The 23,138-nt window shown below is 47.2% G+C and overlaps 1 protein-coding gene across 1 annotated transcript in view; it reads left to right on the plus strand.

Moving 5' to 3' along the window:
* CLTC (clathrin heavy chain) overlaps window positions 1–23,138 on the plus strand; it is a 77,634-nt gene that overhangs the window by 29,428 nt on the left and 25,068 nt on the right. Inside the window, exons 3-14 of the mRNA XM_035140282.2 lie at window positions 2,904–3,172; window positions 5,174–5,335; window positions 6,156–6,269; window positions 7,293–7,466; window positions 14,014–14,211; window positions 15,439–15,639; window positions 16,531–16,683; window positions 17,864–17,986; window positions 18,815–18,952; window positions 19,781–19,945; window positions 20,112–20,292; window positions 21,459–21,622. Coding sequence (XP_034996173.1) covers window positions 2,904–3,172; window positions 5,174–5,335; window positions 6,156–6,269; window positions 7,293–7,466; window positions 14,014–14,211; window positions 15,439–15,639; window positions 16,531–16,683; window positions 17,864–17,986; window positions 18,815–18,952; window positions 19,781–19,945; window positions 20,112–20,292; window positions 21,459–21,622 — 2,042 coding nt within the window. The remainder of the gene's footprint in view (window positions 1–2,903; window positions 3,173–5,173; window positions 5,336–6,155; window positions 6,270–7,292; window positions 7,467–14,013; window positions 14,212–15,438; window positions 15,640–16,530; window positions 16,684–17,863; window positions 17,987–18,814; window positions 18,953–19,780; window positions 19,946–20,111; window positions 20,293–21,458; window positions 21,623–23,138) is intronic.

Here is a 23,138-nt window from a genome sequence, read left to right on the forward strand (position 1 = left end):
TTGAGCAAGTCTTTGTGCTGGATGCGAACTGCCTAGTCACCTTTGCTCAAAACGTTCAAAGTTTTTTAATTTTATTTTTAAAAAGCACTGCTCATCTGCCCTCCCCAAAAGACAGCATATTGCCTCATTTCTTTTATTTGCTGGAGAAACGTAAGCTCTCAACTGTCTCATTACAATAGCTTCCTCTTTCTTTCTTCTGATGGCTTTAATGTTGTATCACTATTTTTGTCACACTTTCTAATGCTTTCTTGTGTGTGCAGATGGTGAGTTACCTCCGTTTCAGATTGTATTTGTGTTTGTCCTGTTTTATGAAAAGAGAATGCAAAAGGCTTACCAGCTTAAAGGCTTAACGGGGGCACATCTCGGAATAATTAAGGTGGAGGAGTAGACAAGGACCTATATATTCTGTCTGCTGTGGAGTCTTGTTCTCAAAGCTCCTTTCTTTTTTCTTTTTTGAAAAAAACCCCACAAACAAACCCTATTCCCGAAATAGCTTGTACCTCTGCAGCATCTTTCCTTGGAGCTGTAGAGATGCGCTTGGTTGGAAGCAGTAAACTTGGATATGCATAAAGCTTTTTATAAACAGGACTGAGACTCTTACAATTCCATATCTGGCTGTATTATTTTTTGCTTTTCATGTGCTCCGTGTGGGGCGAAACTGAAGCCGTAGCCTGGCTGTCAAATAGATGTTATCTTGGATTACCAACCCCAACCTCTAAATCCAAGTTTGCATAGTGAAAGGAATACTGACTGAACTAGTCCTAGTTCTGTCCCCCCCACCCATCCTTGCCACTTTTTTTTTTTACCCCGAGGAAACAAGCCTAACCTGTTGTCTTGAAGACTAACCATCAAGCCAAGCCCAGCTCAGAGCAGATGGGTGACCCTCGGTGGATGGTTGACGCATATCCTTCAGCTCCGAAACTTAGTTCTTTAATGGCTTTGAAAGTTCTGGCCTGCATAGCTTCTGTGCTTTTGTGTTCCTCTGGATTGTATATATAAAAAAAACCACCCACCCATCCACACACATGACCTTAGGAGGGAAATACACACAGCTTTCTCTCCTAGCTGTTTAAAATGAATTAAACCAATGTCTTTGCTTCTAATGACCTCATGCCAGCTACACCCATGAATCTTTTCTGCCTGGTGCAATTCTAGTTCTCAGAGCGGGAGGTATGAAACAATTGCGGCGTTGTCATGGCTGGGCTGGGAGATCATGCTACACTAGCTTCTCCTTTCCGGTTCCCAACCTTGGTCAACGTCTTGATAGTAAGCTGTACTCCTGACAGTGGTCAGTACCAAAAGGAAAAAAGGTCTTGGCTTCCTTCCACAGTGTCCCACAGGCCTCTTTCTTTGGCCATTTCTAGAGCTTGCTCTGTGGCTCTTTGCCTACTCCCCTGCCCTTTCCTGTCAACATTAGGGACATAGGAAGCTGCTTCCTACCAAGGCAGCCCATTGGTCAGTTTTTTGTCTAACACTAACTGGCAGTGGCTCTCCAGGGTTTCAGGCAGGAGCCTCTCCCAGCCCTACCTAGAGATGTCAAGGGCTGAACCTGAGACCTTCGGCATGCAATTTGGGTGTTCTATCACTAAGCTGTTGGACATGCCACTTGGGTGGGGTATAAATAATAAAATTATCAATATTTTATTATTAACCAGTAAAACCGCTTGTTGTAAATAACTGCAACCGATAACCCAAAGGGCACAGTTAAGAATTAATATTAAAACACCAGGAAGGCTTGGTTGCCCAGGTATGTCAAGTGTGCCAAAAGCATCATGGGCACTGGGCGCTTTCCAGAGCTCTTAGGGGAGGCAATTCCATAGGAAAGGTGCCACCACAGAGAAGGCCCTTCCCCCTTGGTTACCACTACCTGAGGTTGCAGCTAAGCGTGTTGCTGGGAACTGGAGGCATTGCTACTTCATTCCCATCTGCCCCAACGAGCTCAGGGCAGCGTCCATATTGTAGTTCCCCGTGTTGCCCTCCCAACAGCCCTGTGAGGAGGGTGTGGGAAAGACCGCCCAGAGACCTTAGTGGCCAAGCAGGGGTCGAAACCCAAGCCTCCCTGCTCCAGATTCCCAGCACTTGTCAGCTGTGCCGCACTGATTCCTTACTCATGGTAAGAATGCCGGAGGTGGTGGCATGATCCAGTGTTGACATGTGAACATTCACACCCCCTTTTCCACTCCTCCTGAGACTTGAAGCACCCCCTCCGCCAAAGCCTGCCTGGTTGTCATTGTGTGAGCTCATCTTCTCCCACCCACCCCTGTGTGTAGTGCACGTATCTTTCCCCCATACCCAAATAATCTGCAGTACACAACAGTAAAGAAACTTTGTTAAGGGTTTTGGTTCGATTAAAACCAAACTTGCAGCTGACCTAACAAAGTGTCCGCTTTGTGACTGCCTATTCACGTGGAAAACTTGTCTTGTGTTCCTCCTGTACTTGTCCTCGATGCGGACATCAATGTGTGTGTAGCACTGCCCGTTGTATGCCGTGGTGTACTTTTATCTCTCAAGTGAGAAGTCTTATTTTAAAAATCCGCCTCTTGCGTTAAGGATGAGTTTAACCTAGCATGAGAATCAAAACATCTCGACTTCAGTATGAATGAGACTCATGTTTGCAATACCCGGCTGTGAAGCCATAACCAATTAATTCAACAATTGGTTCTGTAATAATAACTTTTGTGTAAGAGTAGTAGATGTGGCTTTAGAAATGTTGGTGTCTGTTTTTTTATTTTAAAAAGCAGCAGCCCACTGATCACTGAGAATTATGATTATTTTTCACAACTAACTGTAGTGCACAAAACTTTCTGAGGGTCAGGTGGTGTGTGCAGACGTTTTAAGCCCTTACCTTGGCCCTTCAGCTCTGCTTCTGCTTCAGCTAATTTCCCTGTAAATCGTGTCCCTAGCTGGGAAGACCCTCCAGATCTTTAATATTGAAATGAAAAGCAAAATGAAAGCTCACACCATGACGGACGACGTCACCTTTTGGAAGTGGATTTCTCTGAACACGGTTGCGCTGGTCACCGACAGCGCTGTGTACCACTGGAGCATGGAAGGGGAGTCTCAGCCGGTCAAGATGTTCGATCGCCATTCTAGCCTCGCCGGCTGCCAGATCATCAACTACCGTACGGATGCGAAGCAGAAATGGTTGCTTTTGACTGGTATATCTGCACAGGTAATGCATCGGTATAAGTGGATGTATGTGTATCCAAATATGTGGAAATTGTGGCTTTTAACTAGAATCTGTGCTAAACTGCATGGGCGGAGTGGTTCCCGCACTCTAGGGAACATCAGAAGAGTCTTGCTGGATCGGGCCAAAGGCCCATCTAGTCCTGTGCTCTGTTCTCACAGTGGCCATCCAGATGTTCATGGGAAAGCCCGCAAGTACGACCTGAGCGCAACAGCAGCATTCTCCCTACCTGCGATACCCAACAGCTGGTATTCAGAGGCATATTGCATCAACCTCTCCATTTTACTAATGGGCAAGCACACAACCTTTGAATTCTGTCGTGGCTAAACAGGGAATGTATGTGTCTGCATTCTGTGGAGAGCTGGCACCCTCTCCCCCCACCCCTAGTGCATACCATGTTGATGTTCTGGTCATTGTCCCAGCATAAAGTCACAGTATTTAATCTACCCTGATGAAATAGTCTGACTAGATGCCACTCTGCAAAGACGTCTTGATAAAATGTGACAAAATCCAGACCGCAAGCCTGAACCTGACCAGGGCCAATGAGATGGGGGGAGTATTCCTGCATTCTCATTAAAAATAACCTTGGTCTTCCTGGGTTTTGCTTTTTGTAAGCTATTGTCCCTTTCAAAGGTGCCTGTAGAGTTTGTTAAATAGAAACTCGTTATAGTGTAGTTCAGCTGAAGTCTGTTATCCTGTGGCAAATTCTTGCCTCCATAGCCTGGCGAAAAGGAGGCTGTGGGTGAGAGTGACTTGTAGGAGTGTAATGAAGGGGATGGGGGATTCATCACTGCTGCTCAAGTATTGGGCCTGCCAGGCTAACCTTTTGGCCTGCTGTTTTGACCAGGCCACACTCACCTGCTCTGCATCTGACTTCGTATGATGTCAGTTGTAAGGCAAGTAAAGATGCCACAGGGCTAAAAGGGGGCTTGTAGACACTGTTGAGCAGCGGATAGCTGACACCTGCCGAATCCCTTGCACAGTGCTCTCCCCAGGGATCAGCAAAGGGCAGTCCTTTTATCTTCAAATTGTGTGTGCAGAAATAGGTCACCTGATGTCAGGTAATTGACAGGTTGGCACTCCACCCACCTGCCAAATATTGCCATTGGGAGGTGGAGGAAATCGAAGTCCAGCCCTCCAGCCAGATCCAGTTCCTCATCCCCACGCTACAGGAGGAAACTAGAGGAGCCAAATGCAAGTTTCCGTTTTGTTTAACTACATTTTTACATGCCCCCTTTCTACCAAAGCAACCTGGGCCTAAATTTGCAGTTTAGAATAATGCCTTAGATCAGGCATAGGCAACCTTGGCTCTCCAGATGTTTTGGAACTACAACTCCCATGATCCCTAGCTAACAGGGCCAGTGGTCAGGGAATCATGGGAGTTGTAGTTCCAAAACATCTGGAGAGTCAAGGTTGCCTATGCCTGCCTTAGATAGAAAGCATTTTACAGAAAGAGTAGGTGGGGGGACGAGCAAATCTAGGTCCTGGGTACCAGCTCTTCTCATACTGTTGAGTAGTGGGCAGATAGAAGGATCACTGCAGGAAACAGTTCTGGGAGAAAAGGGTTTAACTGCAGTTCATTCCGTTGAGACCAACGACCTCACTTTCTCCTCTCAAGTTGGTCAGGTGGAGTGAGAGTTCTGTGAAGTCACCAGTGGGTGTTGCCCTCCTGATGTTGCTGGCCTGCAACTCCTGTCATCCCTGACAGTTTGTCCTGGGTGTTGCAAGTGCAGCAAAATCCAAGGGACTACCACTACCCCTGCAGTAGATTATACCGTTAACCAAGTATTTTAACCAGACTTTCTGCCCCTCTACAAATGCACAAGTCAAAAAAACTTCCTGTGTCTATAAAGGCTATGCCCAGGCTTGCATAAATATGCCTAGCTGGCGTGTTAAGCCAGTTAATTAGGGTTTATGGTTATCATAACGTTACAGAGTTGAATATTCATGCGTGTGCTCTTTTCTTTTCTTTTCTTTTTGATAAAGCAAAACCGTGTCGTAGGAGCCATGCAGCTTTACTCTGTAGATAGGAAAGTGTCACAGCCCATTGAGGGCCATGCGGCTAGCTTTGCGCAGTTCAAGATGGAAGGCAATGCGGAAGAATCCACCCTTTTCTGTTTTGCAGTGAGAGGACAAGCAGGAGGCAAGGTAAAAGGGAGGGGGGACACAAATACAGGGTTCTGGGTATGGCGTGTAATAAGCCTAGTTGGCAAATATGAGAGAAGGGAAGCAATAGTGGAACAGTGGGGAACCTCAGGCCTTGAGGCTGTGGCCCTCCAGACTTCCCTATCTGGCCCTTAGGTCTCTTTCTAGGTTACAGCTCATGCTCAGCCCAGCCCTAAACCCCTCTTGATTGTATTTCTCTGGCTGAAATGTGTCTTTCAACTGTGATGATGCCTCTTGCTTTCTTGCATGAAGCATAGAAGGGGTTTTTTTTGTGGGGGGGTAGTGTAGAAACCTCTTGACATTTGCACAACTGGAGTGTAGCTACCGTGTATCGTTAAGAGTTGCATTCATTTCCATTCCTACTTTTGCCTCTGGACCTGGTATGCGGCCCCTGCAAGATTGCTCACAAGAGAAAATGTGGCCTTTGGGCTGAAAAAACCATTCCCTTCCCCTGCTATAGTCATTTTCAGAAGGACACTTCCAGAGAACATTGGATGGATGCTGGAGCAAGGAGACTTCCAGCAAAGACGCACACCATGTTGGCCTTGCTGTAACAAGCATCTCTTGGCTGATCTTTCGCACGGTTCAGTGGCCTCAGTCTAGTGTCAACAGGGCTATAGCCTGGACCCTCTTTAATTAGAGTGTTCTCCCTTTATTTGATAAAGGAACGTAGTATTGAGAAGTATTTGCACCCACTGTGGCTGCTGTCGTGTAAGATAGTGGGCCTGAATGATGAAAATGCTTGAGGAACTTCCCAAGGAAGCTTGGAGATGCAATTCAGTCCTCTTTCTCTCCCATGCAGTTGCATATCATTGAAGTTGGCACCCCTCCCACAGGAAACCAGCCTTTCCCCAAGAAAGCTGTGGATGTCTTCTTCCCACCTGAAGCACAGAATGACTTCCCAGTAGCAATGCAGGTATTACCAAGGGACAATTTTTGCTTTCTTAACTCCTCATACCTTTTTGGGGGGGTGGGGGTGGGGAGAGTGGTAGTGGTGGGCATCATTTGTAAATCAGTCATTTCAAAATGCTGATGGATGGCGAAGCTTAATACCGCCAACTTCCAAGCCTTGGATTTAACTGTATAAGCTGCCTTTAATTGCTGCTTAGCCTTCCCTTTTATAGAACAAAAGTTCAGGTATTTTTGGCTTTTGTAAGTGCTTGTTAGGCAGCTCGTTACTTAGCGAAGCTTGCTCTGCTCTTTGGCACTTGGACAATTCATACTTGATGTATTCAACTTATTTCGTAGCCAGTACTAAACTACAGCCAGGTCTGTGTGTGTAACATGGATATGTGGGAGAACAATATGGGTGAATATGGCTGCAGAGTTCAGTATCCCAAGAATCTCAGCTTTCAGGAAAAAGTAAGGAGTAGACCAGTAGAAGACCCATTGAAATTAATTGATATGATTAACTTAGACTTTACCTTGACATATACGGTACTTTCTGCATATAAGACTACTTTTTAACCCAGGAAAATCTTCTCAAAAGTCAGGGGTCGTCTTATACACCAGGTCGTATTTCTTATATGGCGAGTATATCCCAAACTCTATATTTTAACTGGAAAAGTTGGGGGTCGTCTTATATGCCGGAATATACGGTAACTTAGTTGAATGCAACCCTAATCTTATAGTCCATATTCCTGCTAAAATCTGGGAAATCAGAGGGTGGGTGAATATATCTAGTTGTTGGGCTACAGGGCATTGTGTATCTGCTCTCACCACGACTAGTGGAAGGCTTTGAATTTTATGCAGAATGGGTCACCTTGCTAACTTGTTCAATTTGCATTATGTATATCTTCAAATTCCCTTAGCACACAGTTTTAATTTCGCTTCCTACTGAAATTCTGTGCCTTGGTGGAGAGTGTATAGAATTGTTCACAACACATGGTGGAGCACGTTAAAAGGACTGTCTCTGTTCATTTTTGCCTTCTCCCTGTAGATAAGCGAAAAGCATGATGTGGTTTTCTTGATCACAAAATACGGCTACATCCATCTGTATGACCTCGAAACGGGCACCTGCATCTACATGAACAGAATCAGTGGGGAGACCATCTTTGTCACCGCGCCCCATGAAGCTACGGCTGGAATCATTGGCGTCAACAGAAAAGGACAAGTAATGAAATCTTAATTCTCTTTATTTATTTGTGTTGTGTTCATATCCTGCCCTTCCTCTAAAAAGGAGCTCAGGTCAGACTCGGGTTGCCAGACAGGGATGGGGAGAACCTGCAGCCCTTCAGATGCTGTTGGATTTCAGCTCCCACCAACCAGGGATGATGGGCATCGTAGTCCGTCAACATCTGGATGACCATGATTTTCATTAAGCCCATTGCACAGACTTTGAAGCTGGCATTACTACGAGGTTAAGGCTAGGTGGGTAAATGTAATGTGGATGCTGTGCTTGCTTCTCTCTCTCTCTCTCTCTCTCTCTCTCTCTCTCTCTCTCTCTCTCTCTCTCTCTCTCTCTCCTGCCATCCCATAAAGCAGGTCAAAGTGTTGCATTTGAGCGTTAGTAGGTGAAAGTTCAGAGTTTGCCGCCTGAGCAGTCTCTTGGCAATGTTTAACGCTGCTGACCTTAAAGATCTTTGCCATACGGCTGATATTTGATTTTGAGTTCCCTACGTGCTGTCTGCAGCGGGATGTCACTTTTCAGCCAGCAACCGTGATTTCCCAGTCAGTCCTATATCAGGTGCTTGAGGATCTAGCGCAGGGAGAATTGAGCCCCCAGGTCAAGCATGGGGGAACCAGTGGCCCTCCAGATGTTATTGGACCACATCTCCCATCATCCCTGACCATTGACCATGCTGGCTGGGACTGATGGGAGTCTGGAGGTCCACAGATTTCCCACCTCTGGCCCTGACTTAAAAGGGTCTTATCCCACTAAAGACCTGCTGAAATGAATGGGACCAAGTCAGTTACGCCCATTATTTTGAATGGCTCTTCTCTGAGTAGGACTAGCATTTGCTACAAACCAAAGAAGTGTAGCCTGGGGCTCCACACCCCTCTGATCCAGAAGCCACACCTTTTCCTCTGGTTGTCCTTCTGGAAGTGTGCACACACACACCCTGGCATTCTCTTTGTTGTGTTAATCTGTTGCCACTCTGTGATTGTGATGGCCGAGGCAGGCTACCCTACCCTAGCATTCCTCGGCTTCATTTCAATGGCAAACCTTGTGAGAAGGGGACAGGCCCCATTTTTAAGCAGCCAGGAGTAATAAAAGCATGGGGAAGCAAGAGATCTGGGCATCCTTTGGGAACTCCATGATTGTACTCCTGCAAGGGGTCTGGGAGGACTTCAAAGCGCTAAAATGTGAAAGGTACTATCTTACGTATCCTCTCATCCCTGTGCTTCTCTGCCTTTTAATTTTTGCTTCTTAACCCAAGAGGGTTGCGGTCTTTAATTGCCCTAGACAGATTAGCCTACCCAAGTTTTAATTGGGCTTTGAACAAATGGGACACTGTAGGAGCCGCATGACTTCTGGGGTGTTCATGTAGTAGTCATCCATCTCCACTTTCATTCCCTTACAATGAGTGGTAGACCTTCTTTGCTGAAAAGCCGTGGTTTCTCTGAAGATAATCCTACACGCAGCTTTTTGGCACCGTGCAAATTCTAAATGGATTGGAAAGCCACATCGCAATCCTCTACCTAATTGGACAGCTCTGTCAAAAGCTCTAAGTGTGGCCACCCTGCTAGCTCTTGGCCCACCAACACAGTATGGAGAGTAAAAGGAACATAGGAAGCTGCCTTGTGCTGAGTCAGACCATTGGCCCATCTGGTTCAGTATTGCCTACACTGACTGGCAGTGGCTCTCCAGGATTTCAGGCAGGGGAACATTCCCATCCCTGCCTGGAGATGCCATTGAGGATTGAACCTGGGACCTTCCATATGCAAGGCAGGTGCTCTACTACTGCCCTTTATTTAAAATTAATTCCTTTTATGTCAAGAGCCTCTGCTGGTTTTTGGGTTTCTCTCTCCCTGTCTTCCCCTCCTCCCCTCTCTCTTCTCCCCGGAAATTAAACTGCTTGCCTCTTGGCCTAGGTAGCAGTGAGCTGTCCTTCAGTCCCCCCCCCTTTTTCTTTAATGGTCAATCAAGTTTCTCTGGCTTGAATCATTTCTTGCAATTGGGGAAGGTTGCGGCTAGTGGGGAGCCGGGGTGTGGGGTAGTAGCAATTAATAAATGCAAGTAGTTTTAACTTTCTTGGAAAAAAAGAACACCCCTCAATATATGCGCAGAATGACAGTGTTAAGGTGAAACTCTTCTTAAGTTCCTTCTTTGGTATGGTTCCGAAGGGCAAATGCTACTTGGACTGGTTTGCTGTTAGGGTCGCTTTAATCTTAGAATTCCAGCAGCTTTCTCAAAGAGCCAGCATCCCCCTTCTCCTCGGATTGCGTTAATCTGCCACTAAGCTGCTATGGCCCTGAAAAAGCCTTTCCCTGGCAGCTGGGAAGCAGCAGCTTTGCCATTTCCTGTGTATTAGAGCCCGAGTTGCATCGGAATCTGCCTTACACTGGGCTACGTGCCCGTCCCCCTCAGTATTCCCCACACTGACTGGCAGTGGCTCTCAAGGGAAGAATCCTACCTGTCACCAACCACTGATTGTCCTGGTGCCAGGAATTCAAACTGGGGTGATCTGCCTGCAGCACAGGTCTTCTGTTGTTGAACTGTTAAGTTGATTCAGGTAATGTTAAGTTTCCCAGCTTCTTAACTGCGCTCACACACACACACACACACACACACACACACACACACACACAACCTAGACCAGGATGCAAAGGACCACCCAGCTAGTTCAGCACATGCAACAAAAACAGCTGTTTGCCATGCCAAACTGCTGCTTTGAAGCAGAAGAGACTTGTCCAAAGCAGCCTAATGGGGTTCTGCTGTCTAGCCACCCCACTTGGGTGTTCTTGAGCTGTTGTATTAAGGGTATTCACAAATTGTGCCTTGGTGGTTAAAAACTCGTGAACAAAGTCTAGGGGCCCCTCTCTCGCTTGGGGGATGTTGGTTCCAGCCCCCCTCTGGGGGGGGGAGGAATAGAGTAAGTAGATGGTGAGGAACCGTGGCTCTCACCAACTTCTCCTTTTCTCCCAGCTGGGCTGGGCCCTTTCTCCGCCTTACAGGGAATTTTTGGAATCCAGCTGGCCTGTGAGGAAGAGGAACTGGACAACTTTCTCTGGTGCTGATGGTTTTGCTTGGCTCCTGTGAGCCTCCCTGCCAAGGCAGGAGGGGGCAGGAAGCTGGCAGGTTCCAACTAGGCCCTACCTTGTAAGGTCAACAGATTCTGGTTGCATTGCAGCCACTTTGGGAAGGTTGGGTTGTCAGGCTATCACTAAGGGGCCACCGCTTCCTGTTTTTCTAACTGAATAGCCTTTTTTCATCCAAATGGGTTGTTGTAAGAAGTTAGTAACATTGATATTTTAGTTCCTAGTTTAGTTCTAGTTTGCTCCCTACCCCCACTTCCTCCCCATCCCCCTTTCCTTTTGTAGTGCTTCTTTGTAAGCCATAGGGCAGGGACTGGCTTCATTATGAAATAAAGCTGTAAGCTGCTCTGGAAGTCTTTTGGGCTGAAAAGGAGGGTATAAATGTTGCAGGCAAATTACGACATCTAGTCTGAGGATGTGTCTGGTACACTGTCCCTTGGAAGCAGGTTCTGAAAGATCAGTGTTTTTTTCAGTGGTGGCACTTTTCTATCTTAACTTCAAGTGAACAGGGGTAGTGAGCAAGGCTGCATCCCCATATCTTTTCTTTTTTTAAAAAAAAGAAGCTTGCAGGGAGATGCCAGACCTAGGCTCACTCCTCTGAGTCTTTCTGCTTGTGTTTCTCCATGAGGGTGGGGTGGGGGAAACGACCCTTAGGAAGCTTGTTGGAATTCAAATATTAAAATACAAGCTTTCCCAAGTTGGTTGAAATTAAAGGTTGATCCAACCCAGCACTCAGTCCAGCAGCGGAGCAGGCCGATCGGGCGCCTGGGGTGGTGCGCATGCCCTGCGCCCAGGGGCGGGGCCAGCCGCCCGCAGGGCAGGATGCTTCACGGGGCCTCCAAGAAGTCTGCCTGCCTCCTCCTACTCGGTCACCCTACAGCTGAGGGGGAGGTGGCAGATGGACCGTTTGGGTAGCGCGGAGGCTGGGAGAGATGCAGTGGCTTGAGTGCACTCTGCAGACCCTGTGGTGAGTGCCATCCGGCATTTTGTCACACACACCCCAGTGGTGACACCTGGGGCAGACCGTCCTCACTGCACCCCCCTGGCTCAGTCTCCCACAGCAAATGGAACTTCATGAAATCTTCCTGTACCGTCTCTTCGGTGGGATGCTAAATGCAATCTCCATATTTGGCTGTTGTAGCTAAGTAGCTATTGATGGAGAAATTTGGAAACAATCAGTATTTTTTAAATGGCAATCCCCATACCAGCTTGCATAACATTAGCAAACTGTGCTGCCTGTGCGCTGGCTCTGGGGGCAGCCGGGAGTGCTGAGTTACAGCCCTGACCAGCTGTCACATTGTGAATGCTCTAGTCCGCAGAGTGTGTTTTTTGCATGCTTAACTGAGGTTTGGAATGCTATGCAAATCTGACCTGACCCGGATGTCAGGCATCCATCTGGTATACAAATGCCCCTTGGTAAACCATGTAAATAAATGTATGTATATATATATAAATATGGCGTCCAGATTTGTGGCATGATGTCCTTCTGAGCTGACTGGGAGTATATGATTCATTGCTGTTGGCAGAAGAGTCTTTGCTCTTCTCTTCTTCCCTTTGGGCCTCGAAAGCCTAAAAGGCCAGTGACTCATTCCCTTGACACAGAGGAAGAAGGAGTCCTTTCCCAACTCAGAGCAGCTCTATATATACACACAGAAGAAGCAGTGCAATTCTGAACTGCACCATTTCAGACAGCAAGTGAAGAAGGCATGGGTTTGAATGCTTAGCCTGTATGAAGTGAAATACCTATCAGGGAGAGGGATTCTTTTCCCTACCCTTGCCTCTCCTTTCTGCTAGCTTTCTGGGCTTGCCAGTCAGAAGGTCGGTGGTTCGAATCCACGTGACGGGGTGAGCTCCCATTGCTCTGTCCCAGCTTCTGCCAACCTAGCAGTTTGAAAGCATAGCAGTGCAAGTAAATAAATAGGTATCCCTGTGACAGTGTTTCCATGCACTCTGGCTTCGTTCTCGGTGTCCCGTTGCGGCAGAAGTGGTTTGGTCATGCTGGCCACATGACGTGGAAAGCTGTCTGCGGACAAACGCCGGCTCCCTTGGCCTGAAGCGAGATGAGCGCCGTTACCCCATTGTCACCTTTGACTGGACTTAACTGTCCAGGGGTCCTTTACCTTTTACCATGTTAAAGGGTCTGGAAATCAAGTAGTTGAGGGAGCTGGGAGTGTTTAGCCTAGAGAAGAGGGGACTCGGGATAAGAGTAGTTACAGGTAGGTAGCCGTGTTGGTCTGAGTCGAAGCAAAATAAAAAAATTCCTTCAGTAGCACCTTAAAGACCTTAAAGTTTATATTTTGGTATGAGCTTTCGTGTGCATGCACACTTCTTCAGATACACTAGAAACAGAAGTGTCAGACCCTATATATATACAGAGGGTGGTGGGGGTGGGTGGGAATGGGTGGTGGGCTGATGGGAGTGGTAAACCTGGAGATGGCTGTTAATGGCTGCTGATGGCTGCAATTAGTCCTGGGCTGAGGTGCTAAAGAGGGGATAAGGGAGCCATCTTCAAATACCTTAAATGCCGTCATATGGAAGATGGAGCAAGGGTGTTTTCTCCTGCTCTGGAGGGTAGGACCTGAACCAGTGACTTCAAGTTCCAAGAAAGGTGATCGTGGAATAACTTCCAGACTGTAAGAGCTTTTCGATAGTGGAACAGATTTCCTTAGAAGATGGTGGAATCTTTTTCATAGGAGGTTTTTAAGCATGTGTTGGATGGCCATCTGTCAGGGATTCTTTAGCTGCAATTCCTGCATTGCTTGTCAACATCCTACTTAAAATTGGTGCCTGGAACCGGACACAGTAACCCCAGATATGCTCTAACCAAGGCAGAATGGAGTGGTACTATTACTTCCCTTGGTCCGGACACTATGCTTCTGTTGATGCAGCCAAGAATAGCATTAGCTTTATTTGCTGCTGCATCACACTTTTGACTTGTGCTAAGCTTGTGGCCTGTTAAGACCCCCATATTGCACAGCACATGTAGCTGTCAATCCTGGTGTCCCATATCTTATATTTATGCAGCTGGTTATTCTTGCCTATGTGTAGGACCTTACATTTGCCCGTATTGAAATTAATTTCATTAGTTTGCCCAGTTCTCCAAAAGGTGGTCTTGAATCCTGATTCCGTCTTCTGCAATATTATCTACCCTTTCCATTCTGGTGTCATCTGCAAATTTGATAAGCATCCCCCCCAATTCCTTCATCAAAGTCATTTTCAAAGATGTTTAATAACAATGGGTCCAGGACAGAACCCTGTGGCACCCCACTTGTCACTCCCCACCACCCCCAGGATAAGGAACCATTAACGAGCACTCTTTGGGTTTGGTCAGTCAACCAGCTACAAATTCCCCTAGCGGTAACATCATCCAGCCCGTATTTTACCAGCTTCTGTGCGAAATTGTCACGGCGACTTTGTCGAAAGCCTTACTGAAATCTCTCTACCTTATATTTCCAACGCAGGTTCTGTCTGTGTGTGTGGAAGAAGAGAACATCATCCCATACATCACCAATGTGCTGCAGAATCCTGACCTGGCTCTCCGAATGGCCGTTCGTAACAACCTTGCTGGTGCCGAAGAGCTCTTTGCCCGGAAATTCAATGCGCTTTTTGCCCAGGGGAGCTACTCGGAAGCGGCAAAGGTGGCGGCAAACGCCCCAAAGGTATAGAAAAATGGCTCTTAAGCCATCCAGGCTTTGGTGCCCCTTGAGCGCAGGATCACTCACACAGGGTGTGATGCTGCGGTTACTGCTGGCTGCATGCTTGCTTCACATTGGCTTGTCTCCCAACCCCTGGAGGTGCTCTATTAGCTTTCAGCTTGAGTTATCCCGGGCTGTCGCTTGGGAATTTAGGATGACAGACTACACCCTTTCTATTATACACTGGCAGGTAGGAGTCACGCTCCTCTAGCAATTGGGGCTAAATGTGTGCAGCTGAATGAAGTTGCAGAGGAACATGGGTAGCCCATCTTAAACAGAATCACAATAGTCCAGATGTCTTCGGTTTACAACTCCCATCATACATCTCTGTTGGCAGGGGCTGATGGGAGTTGAGGTTCAGCAAAATCCAAACAAAAGCTGCCTTCAACCCTGGGCTACTGAGTCCACCTGCATGAATGCCATCTCTTCCTTTGCTCTTGAAAGCCCACCTTTCCTGTGAATCCTTTGGCAAAACTCTCCTGTTCACTTGCTGTACTGTAACCTGAAGCAAACACACACAGCATTCCTGTTCCCCCTGTCTCCACACCCTTCCCCCGTCCTCTTGTTTCCCTAGTGGATGCTCTTCGGGGCAGAGATCTGTGCTGTGCAAATAGTAACTTTTAAAAACACCTTATGTACTCTGCCTATTTTTCAGAAGACATTAAAGGTGGGTAACAATCAAAAACAGTATTTTTTAAAAGCAAACAACAACCACAATTCATCTGAACCATAAATGTTAAGTTACTATAAACAGATGCGTGTTGTTTTTGTTTTTTTGGTTCTAACCGGAGGAAGTTATAAGCGTGGGGGCTGCTCCATCTGTAAAGAGCTAGCTATATAACCACCTTTGTGTTCATAATCTAAATGCCCAGTTGGGGGAACTGGGACTGTGAGGTAGTATGAATCTGTGTGGCAATAACTCATTATTTCTGGGATTTTATGAGCAGCACATTTCCTGGCAACAATTCCTATTCACCATTGCAAAAACCCAAAGTGAAAAGTCAGCTGGAATAGCAAGTTCCACTAACTGGATTGTGCCTTGTTCACTAGAGCAGTTCCTGTGTCTGCTGATAGGTTGACAAATGAGGGCACATGTGCATAACTTTAATCTTAAGGTCGGGTAAAATAGTGAAAAATTACGCCCCCTAAAGGACAGGCGATGCATTTTATTTACCCCTCTCTCTTCCAAAGGGGATCTTGCGTACCCCAGACACCATCCGCCGCTTCCAGAGTGTCCCGGCACAGGCAGGCCAGACCTCTCCCCTGCTCCAGTATTTTGGTATCCTGCTAGACCAAGGCCAGCTGAACAAGTACGAGTCGCTCGAACTCTGCCGGCCGGTGCTCCAGCAAGGACGCAAGCAGCTCCTCGAGAAATGGCTGAAAGAAGACAAGGTAAAGCACATCTTTTTGAAGGGGGGGAGGAGTGTGGCTTTAGGAGGTTGCCAGTCACCAAATCCACCCTTTCTGCAGACTGAATTCAGTGGCTCTGTTGTGCATTGAGCCCAAATAGCAGCTGTCCATAAATGAGGGCGTTGAGGTTGCTCTTTAGGGGCTGGTGAGCTACAGATCCGTGCTGTGGCAAATATCAAAATTAAAAGTGCCACCTTGCATATAAAGCAACCTTGTCTTCAGATTGCTGGTTACAGAAAACAGCGTTCATTTGCCAGGACCTTCCCAGATAAACTCAGGGCACTGGATTCTCTACCCCCTTCATTTTCCCAATGCCTTCTGGATCTGTGCCCTATAGAACTGTTTGACCTCTACCAGCTCTTTTGTCTCCAGTTATAATCTGTACATTTTGGTTTGCCTCCTTTAGAAGTAGGTGGGGAGCCTCCTTCGCTCGTTGTTTTAAGTACTTAGAAACTGCTTAATTGTTTTTTTAAAAAAATCCTGTTAATATGTAGTTGTTTTATTACCCGCCCTCCACCCCAAGTTCCCCAGGCCAGGCCACAACAATTTAAAATGTGACATCCTTTTCTCACAATTGTAATTTGTTGTAAACCGTTTGGAGTCTGGAACCGCAATTGGTCTCACTCTACCCTTTACGCACCCCTGCTTGGTATGACTCATAGGGCCCAAGGTGGCTGGCAGGCAAGTGGTGTGTGTGTGTGTGTGTGTGTGTGTGTGTGTGTGTGTGTGTGTGTGTGTTGTCATAGGTGCGCAAGAGACCCCCTGAGTTTCTTCTCCAGCCATTCCCTCTTGCACATTTCACAGCTCTGCCTGTGTCAATTTGCTTCTCTTTTCTAATCTGTTTAATTTTTTTTGTTTCTGCGGGGGAAACAGCTGGAATGCTCTGAAGAACTGGGGGACCTGGTGAAATCTGTGGACCCGACACTGGCTCTGAGCGTCTACCTAAGGGCTAACGTTCCCAGCAAAGTGATCCAGTGTTTTGCCGAAACGGGACAAGTTCAGAAGATTGTGCTGTATGCAAAGAAGGTGATTTGCTGTTGGGCTGGAACAAGGAGGCACTGGAGTTCGTGTTGGGGCGCTCACTTTGCCAACCCTGTTTGGGCCCTGCTGACTGGCAGCAGCGACCAAAGGGACGAGGTTCCTTGGTGATGCCCTTTGGCCATTCCCAAAACCCTCAGAGCTTATTTAGATTTCCACCTTGGGTAGGGCTACTTCAGTGTCGCCCCAGTGATATGATGCTCTCCTCAGGGTGGCCTATCTAGCAGAGAGATTATCCTTGCCCCAGACAGTTTAGTCTTGTGAGCCTTTTATTTCACACCTCTTTATTTTATGGCATGGCACTGCTGGGTAATTTTGTATTTCAACTACCGTAAGTTGTTTTGAAGTGTCTGTGTCCAATTTTTTTATAGCTAAAAACTGAATAACTTGGAAAGAGAGAAGGGGTGGGTTCTGACACAGCATGCACAAGAGATCAGAAGCTAGCTATGGAAGTCAGAAGCACAGGATGAACCGGCAGCACCTGTAGAGCTTGCCTGTTTGGGTGGCTGTAGTGATTTAATAGAGGAAGCTACCTTATACGAAATCAGGTTACCGGTCCAGCTAACTCAGTATTGTCTATGCTGACTTGGCAGTGGCTCTCCAGGGTTTCAGGCAGAGTACCGGCATAGGCCACAGGGGTTTGAGCCAGAGCACCCCTGAGCTATGGACCTTCCCCATGGTACTTGGTTGAAGCCCTTTCCAGGAGGTGCGCCAGAGGAGACGAGCCCTTCTGATGTAGAAGCTTAGGCTGAGTGGCTTGCTTTCTAGTTTATGTGTGTCAAATATTTTAGGCCATTTCCTTTCTTTTGAAAAAAAGAGCACAAAGCACATCTTGCCAAAAAAAGAAAAGAAAAAGCGAACAGTAATGAGCAAAGCAGTTTGCAGAATCAATAAACAATACATTTAAAGTCTAAAATGGGATTGGTGAGATTCATATAAAAGACAAGGAATAGTCCTTGGCAAATCAGAAAATAGTAGCAGTAGGAGGCTGGTCCAGAGAGTCTTCCCTGCACCTCTGAGGCTCAGTTTTGGGGTAGCATTTCAGGGGTATGTAATAGAACTTGAGCTTCCAGCAACAGATCTGAAGAACTGGTTGGAAGTTGCCAGGGTAGCTGGTTCTTTAAAAAGTTCACAAAATACCTTTCTGTACATGTGTTTGTGTGTGTAGGTTGGCTACACTCCTGACTGGATCTTCCTCCTGAGGAATGTGATGCGCATTAGTCCAGACCAAGGACAGCAGTTTGCCCAAATGCTGGTTCAGGATGAGGAACCTCTTGCAGATATCACCCAAGTAAGTAAAACTTGAACATGAAGAAAAAAGAAGGTACCTTTTTGGCTTCTGGAGACCTGAAAATACTGATTGGCCCTCCGGAAAGGCGTTTGTGTCAATTTTTAGATGAAAGGTATTGGAGTAGGAAATTCAAGGAATAACTTGGTTTGTCATTTTAAGAAGTGATTCTATGGCCAAAGCTTGTTTTCCACAAGCATAATTCTAGATAAATCAAGGCTGTTGTGAAGATACCAAAGGCTGCATCTACAAATGAACACTGGAAACCGGGTGGTTCTCCAGGACTGATTGCAGCAATAGTTTATTTGCTCTTGTGGGAAAGTGGTCTTTAAACATGCAAACGGTAAAAATAAAATAAAAAATGGAATAAGTTACTCAGTCCCTCCGGAACTTTTTTTTTTTTTTTTGCAATGCATGGAGTCTTTGAAAGGTGGAATTTGTGGTTTCTAGGATCAGGTTAGAGACCCTGCCACAGCCTATGCGGCTCTCCCAATGCTGCTGGCCTTCAAATCCCATCATGCCCAGCCAGCATGGCTGATGGTCAGGGATGATGGGAATTGTAGTCCCAACAGCTGGAGAACCACTCATTCCAACCCATCCTTTGCAAGACCCTTGAGTAGTGAGTAAGAGCAGATTTGTGCTACGTCAGTGTTAATGACTGGAAGCAGCTCCTTGAGAGCCTTGGGATATGGACGGTTTCTTCTGATTTAGATAACTTGTATAGTTAGCCAGGATTTTGGGGGGAACAAATTGTACGGTGCTTTATTCCCTACCTCAGGACAGTTTTAAGTAGTGTGAACTCTACATCGAACCTTCTCTTTCCCCCTCCAGATAGTGGATGTGTTCATGGAGTACAACCTGATTCAGCAGTGCACAGCCTTTTTATTGGATGCCCTGAAAAACAACCGCCCATCCGAGGGACCTTTGCAAACCCGCTTGCTTGAAATGAACCTCATGCACGCCCCTCAGGTAGGTACTTTTTTTGGGGGGGGTATGGAAACTTTGCAACCAGGTGGGTGTTATGGACTAAAGCTCAGTAGCTCTGGGGCCGGCACCCTTGATTCCGTGATTATATTCCCCCTGTTGCTGTTCTGAAAGGCTGCAGGAACAACCCAAATGGGGATTGAACTTTACCCAGTAGTTGGTGGGTTGCTTCAAAGCAACCACACTGTCTAGATCAGGTGTGGGGAATCGTTGGGCCTCTGGGTGTTCCTGAACTACAACTCCCATCAGCCACAGCAAACATACCGGTAGTCAGTGGCATGGGATGAAGAGAGTTAAGGCTCCAGAAATATACTCATCCCTTTCTTGATTTGTGGAATGAGTATTTCTGCACCATGTATACCATTCTTGAGCCTCAACATGTGTTAACAATAGAAACTCAAAAGAGTTATTCAGTCCGGCGCTCTGATTTGTAAACAAAACATTAAGAAATATCAGAGGTGGCTGCATCAGTCTGGTAAGACACAAAACAAACCAAGAGTCCTCTGAAAATGAGGGCTGTGGTTCTGGTGTTGTTCTAAAGCTGTGAATGAGCAGCCCTGGTGAGCCTCCTTAAGTAAGAAATTCAGAGCAGGTGCCACATAGAAATGCCTGGAATATCCCTACTTCTCCAAGCAGGCTGCTTTTACCCCTGATGATGGATTCTCCGAGCGCATGGGAGGAAATATATTTGAGGTTTGCCGTGCCACGTTACTGGCTTTCCTTATAGCCTCTTAAAAGCTTACACCTGGTGGCAAAGCCGTAAGCGTAGAATGAAGCCTCCCTTTTGACTGCCAAATCTCCCTTTCCTTCCAGGTTGCTGATGCCATCCTAGGAAACCAGATGTTCACCCACTACGACCGAGCCCACATTGCCCAGCTGTGCGAGAAAGCTGGCCTCCTCCAGAGAGCCCTGGAACACTTCACCGACTTGTATGACATCAAGCGCGCCGTCGTCCACACTCACCTTCTCAACCCCGAGGTACAGGGTCCCAAACCAGCTGTATTTTGAAATGAGTCTTTCCATCACTGATGGTAGATTCCTCCCATTCCAGTCCTCTGCTTTGGGTGCTTGCTGTGTGCAAATTGGACTTAGAACATCACCATGGGTTAGATTTTTTTTTTGACTGCCTGCTTTTAACCTGCAGTGGTTGGTGAACTACTTTGGCTCCCTCTCGGTGGAAGACTCCCTCGAATGTCTCCGGGCGATGCTCTCGGCCAACATCCGCCAGAACTTGCAGATATGCGTCCAGGTTGCTTCAAAGTACCATGAGCAGCTTTCGACCCAGTCCCTCATTGAACTCTTCGAATCTTTCAAGAGCTTTGAAGGTAAGGCAACTGGGCCACCTCAGCTCTTCGCCACAGGGATGAGGAACCTATTTCAGCCTGGGGGGGCCGTATCCCCTCCTGGGGGGCCACTTGCTTAGTGGTGTCCAGGGCCAGGGGCAAAAGCGCACGGAGCAATGAATGTAAAGGTTTCCTTTTGTACAGTAAGGTGAGCCAATGTGGTGCTGTGATCGGGGTCTCTGACTAGGACCTGGGAGACCAGGCTTCGTATCCCTGCTCAGCCATGAAACTCACCAGGCGATGGGCAAGTCACTCCATCTCAGCCTAACTAACTTCCCTCACAGGGTTGTTATGAGGATAAAATTGGGAGGAAGAGAATCGGGTGCACCACCTTGAGCTGCTTGGAGGAGAAGTTGGGGTGTGAATGTAATAAAATAAACAACAAATACACACACCTCTCTATCCTCCAACCAACTGAATAAGAGGCACTATCAGTGTTCAAGGGCACATTTCCAGCCAGCCTAAGTTCACTTGGGGACCCAGGTGGCGCTGTGGGTTAAACCACTGAGCCTAGGGCTTGCCGATCAGAAGGTCAGCGGTTCGAATCCCTGTGACGGGGTGAGCTCCCGTTGCTCGGTCCCAGCTCCTGCCAACCTAGCAGTTCAAAAGCACGTCAAAGTGCAAGTAAATAGGTACCACTACAGCGGAAAGGTAAACGGCGTTTCCATGCGCTGCTCTGGTTCACCAGGAGCGGCTTTGTCATGCTGGCCACATGACCTGGAAGCTGTATGCCGGCTCCCTCGGTTAATAACACAAGATGAGCGCCTCAACTCCAGAGTCGGTCACAACTGGACCTAATGGTCAGGGGTCCCTTTGCCTTTACTTTGAGTTAACTTGAGGAGGGTGCAAAGCAGAGCTGGTGAAGAATGTGAGGGAGTGTGGCTGGGATGAGATAGGGCTTGCACCACGAGGACAGACGGGGCATGTGAGTCTGCAGAAATGAGCCTTGTGCACAAAGGTTGATGTGCTCACCCCTGGCATGTGGCCCAGATGAGAATGTGGTGCTCAGTCTGAAAGGTTCCTCTTCCCGCAGTCCTACAGGAACTTGTATTGCACAAACTTGGTCTCACAGTCGTACAATTGCTCCACTTGATTCCCAAGGTACTGGCATTTAATTTTAAAGTCTCTTCTTCACTTCCCCCACTTAGGTCTCTTCTATTTCCTGGGCTCCATCGTCAACTTCAGTCAGGACCCAGATGTGCACTTCAAATACATCCAGGCTGCTTGCAAGACAGGCCAGATTAAAGAGGTGGAAAGAATTTGCAGAGAAAGTAACTGCTATGACCCAGAGCGGGTGAAGAACTTCCTCAAGGTAAAAAAAGGAGAGGAGAATCCTCCGCGCTCCCACCTCAGCTCCCCATAGCGAGGCCAGCTTATCCTTGGCTTGTGGTTTTTAATTCTTATTTTGGTGGTGGAGGCCATTGGAAATAACAGCACAGCTCAGGCCATTGATAAATCTATTGGAATATAAGAGGCCTTTGATTCCTAAAAGAGCATGGGCATTTTGTTAAAAACATTCCTGCATTTCAGGGGGTTGGACTGGGTGACCCTGGGGGGTCCCTTCCAACCACAATTCTGCGATTCTACGAAAATGCCACCACCTGAAAGTACAGCTAAGTATTGATTTTGGCAATTTGGCAGAGCAAAGGGCTAAATCACAGGCGAAGGAGCTGTTTGACAGTGGAATGGTCTCGGGAGCTTATGGGCTCTTTCCTTGGAGGTTTTTAAGCAGAGCTTGGCTGGCTATCTGTCACAGATACTTGAGTTCATTGCAGGGGGTTGGACTAGATGACCTGTGGGGTCCCTTCCAGCTCTACAGTTCTATGGTTCCATGACCTGTGGCCCTCCAGTTGTTGCTGGTGTTGAACTCCCATCAGCCCCTGCCAGTAGGGTCATTGATCCAGGATGATGGGAGTTGGAAGTCCAATAACACCTGGAGGGCCAGAGGTTCCCCACTCCTGGCCCCGAACCAAAGTTGCTCAACACTTGTGGCAGCTCTGGTTAGCCATATCCACCCACTTCAATAGGTCTACATGGGGGACAACCCATAGGGAGGAATAGATCTTGTTAGTGGGGATGGTGTGGGGAGCTAGAGCAAAGGAAGAGGCTTTGGGACCCTTGTAAAGTAATCTAGCAATTGTCTTTGAAGCCAGCTTTTAAGCAGCGGTTTCGAGTTGTGTGTGTGTGTTTGTGAGTCAACCATTTCCTGATCAGTCTGTTGTCTTTTGTGCTTATCCTTGTGTCTGTGGGATGTTCAGGACATGTACCAGGTAAACCTTCCAGTATAGAAGTCTCCCCGATCTGTTAACTCCTTCAGTGTCCACTTTTCGTGTAGAGGCTTGTATCCTGGGATTAGCAGTCTTGAAAAACTGTGTGTGTGGTGGCTTACTTTTCCTCTTAGAACACAATCCTTTCTTGTGCCTGCGTGTGTGACCTAGACACCTTGCTTTCAAATGTCATTCACAGGGAAGAGCACTACCTATTATTTCATTACTAGGAGTCCTAGAGTTGGATTCAACGAAGTCCTGCTCAGGGTGGACCATTGAAATTAATGAACCAAGCTAGTCATGCCTATTAACGTCAGTGGGTCTACTCACAGGGGGGCAATTTGATTTTTAAGGGGGGCAATTTGGAAGCTTTAGACCAAGTTGTGGTTAAACCACTGAGCCTAGGGCTTGCTGATCAGAAGGTCGGCGGTTCGAATCCCTGTGACGGGGTGAGCTCCTGTTGCTTGGTCCCAGCTCCTGCCAACCTAGCAGTTCAAAAGCACGTCAAAATCCAAGTAGATAAATAGGAACCGCTACACCGGCAAGGTAAACGGCGTTTCC

This window comes from Zootoca vivipara, chromosome 15 (genome assembly GCF_963506605.1).
Source record: "Zootoca vivipara chromosome 15, rZooViv1.1, whole genome shotgun sequence".
Taxonomy (NCBI): domain Eukaryota; kingdom Metazoa; phylum Chordata; class Lepidosauria; order Squamata; family Lacertidae; genus Zootoca; species Zootoca vivipara.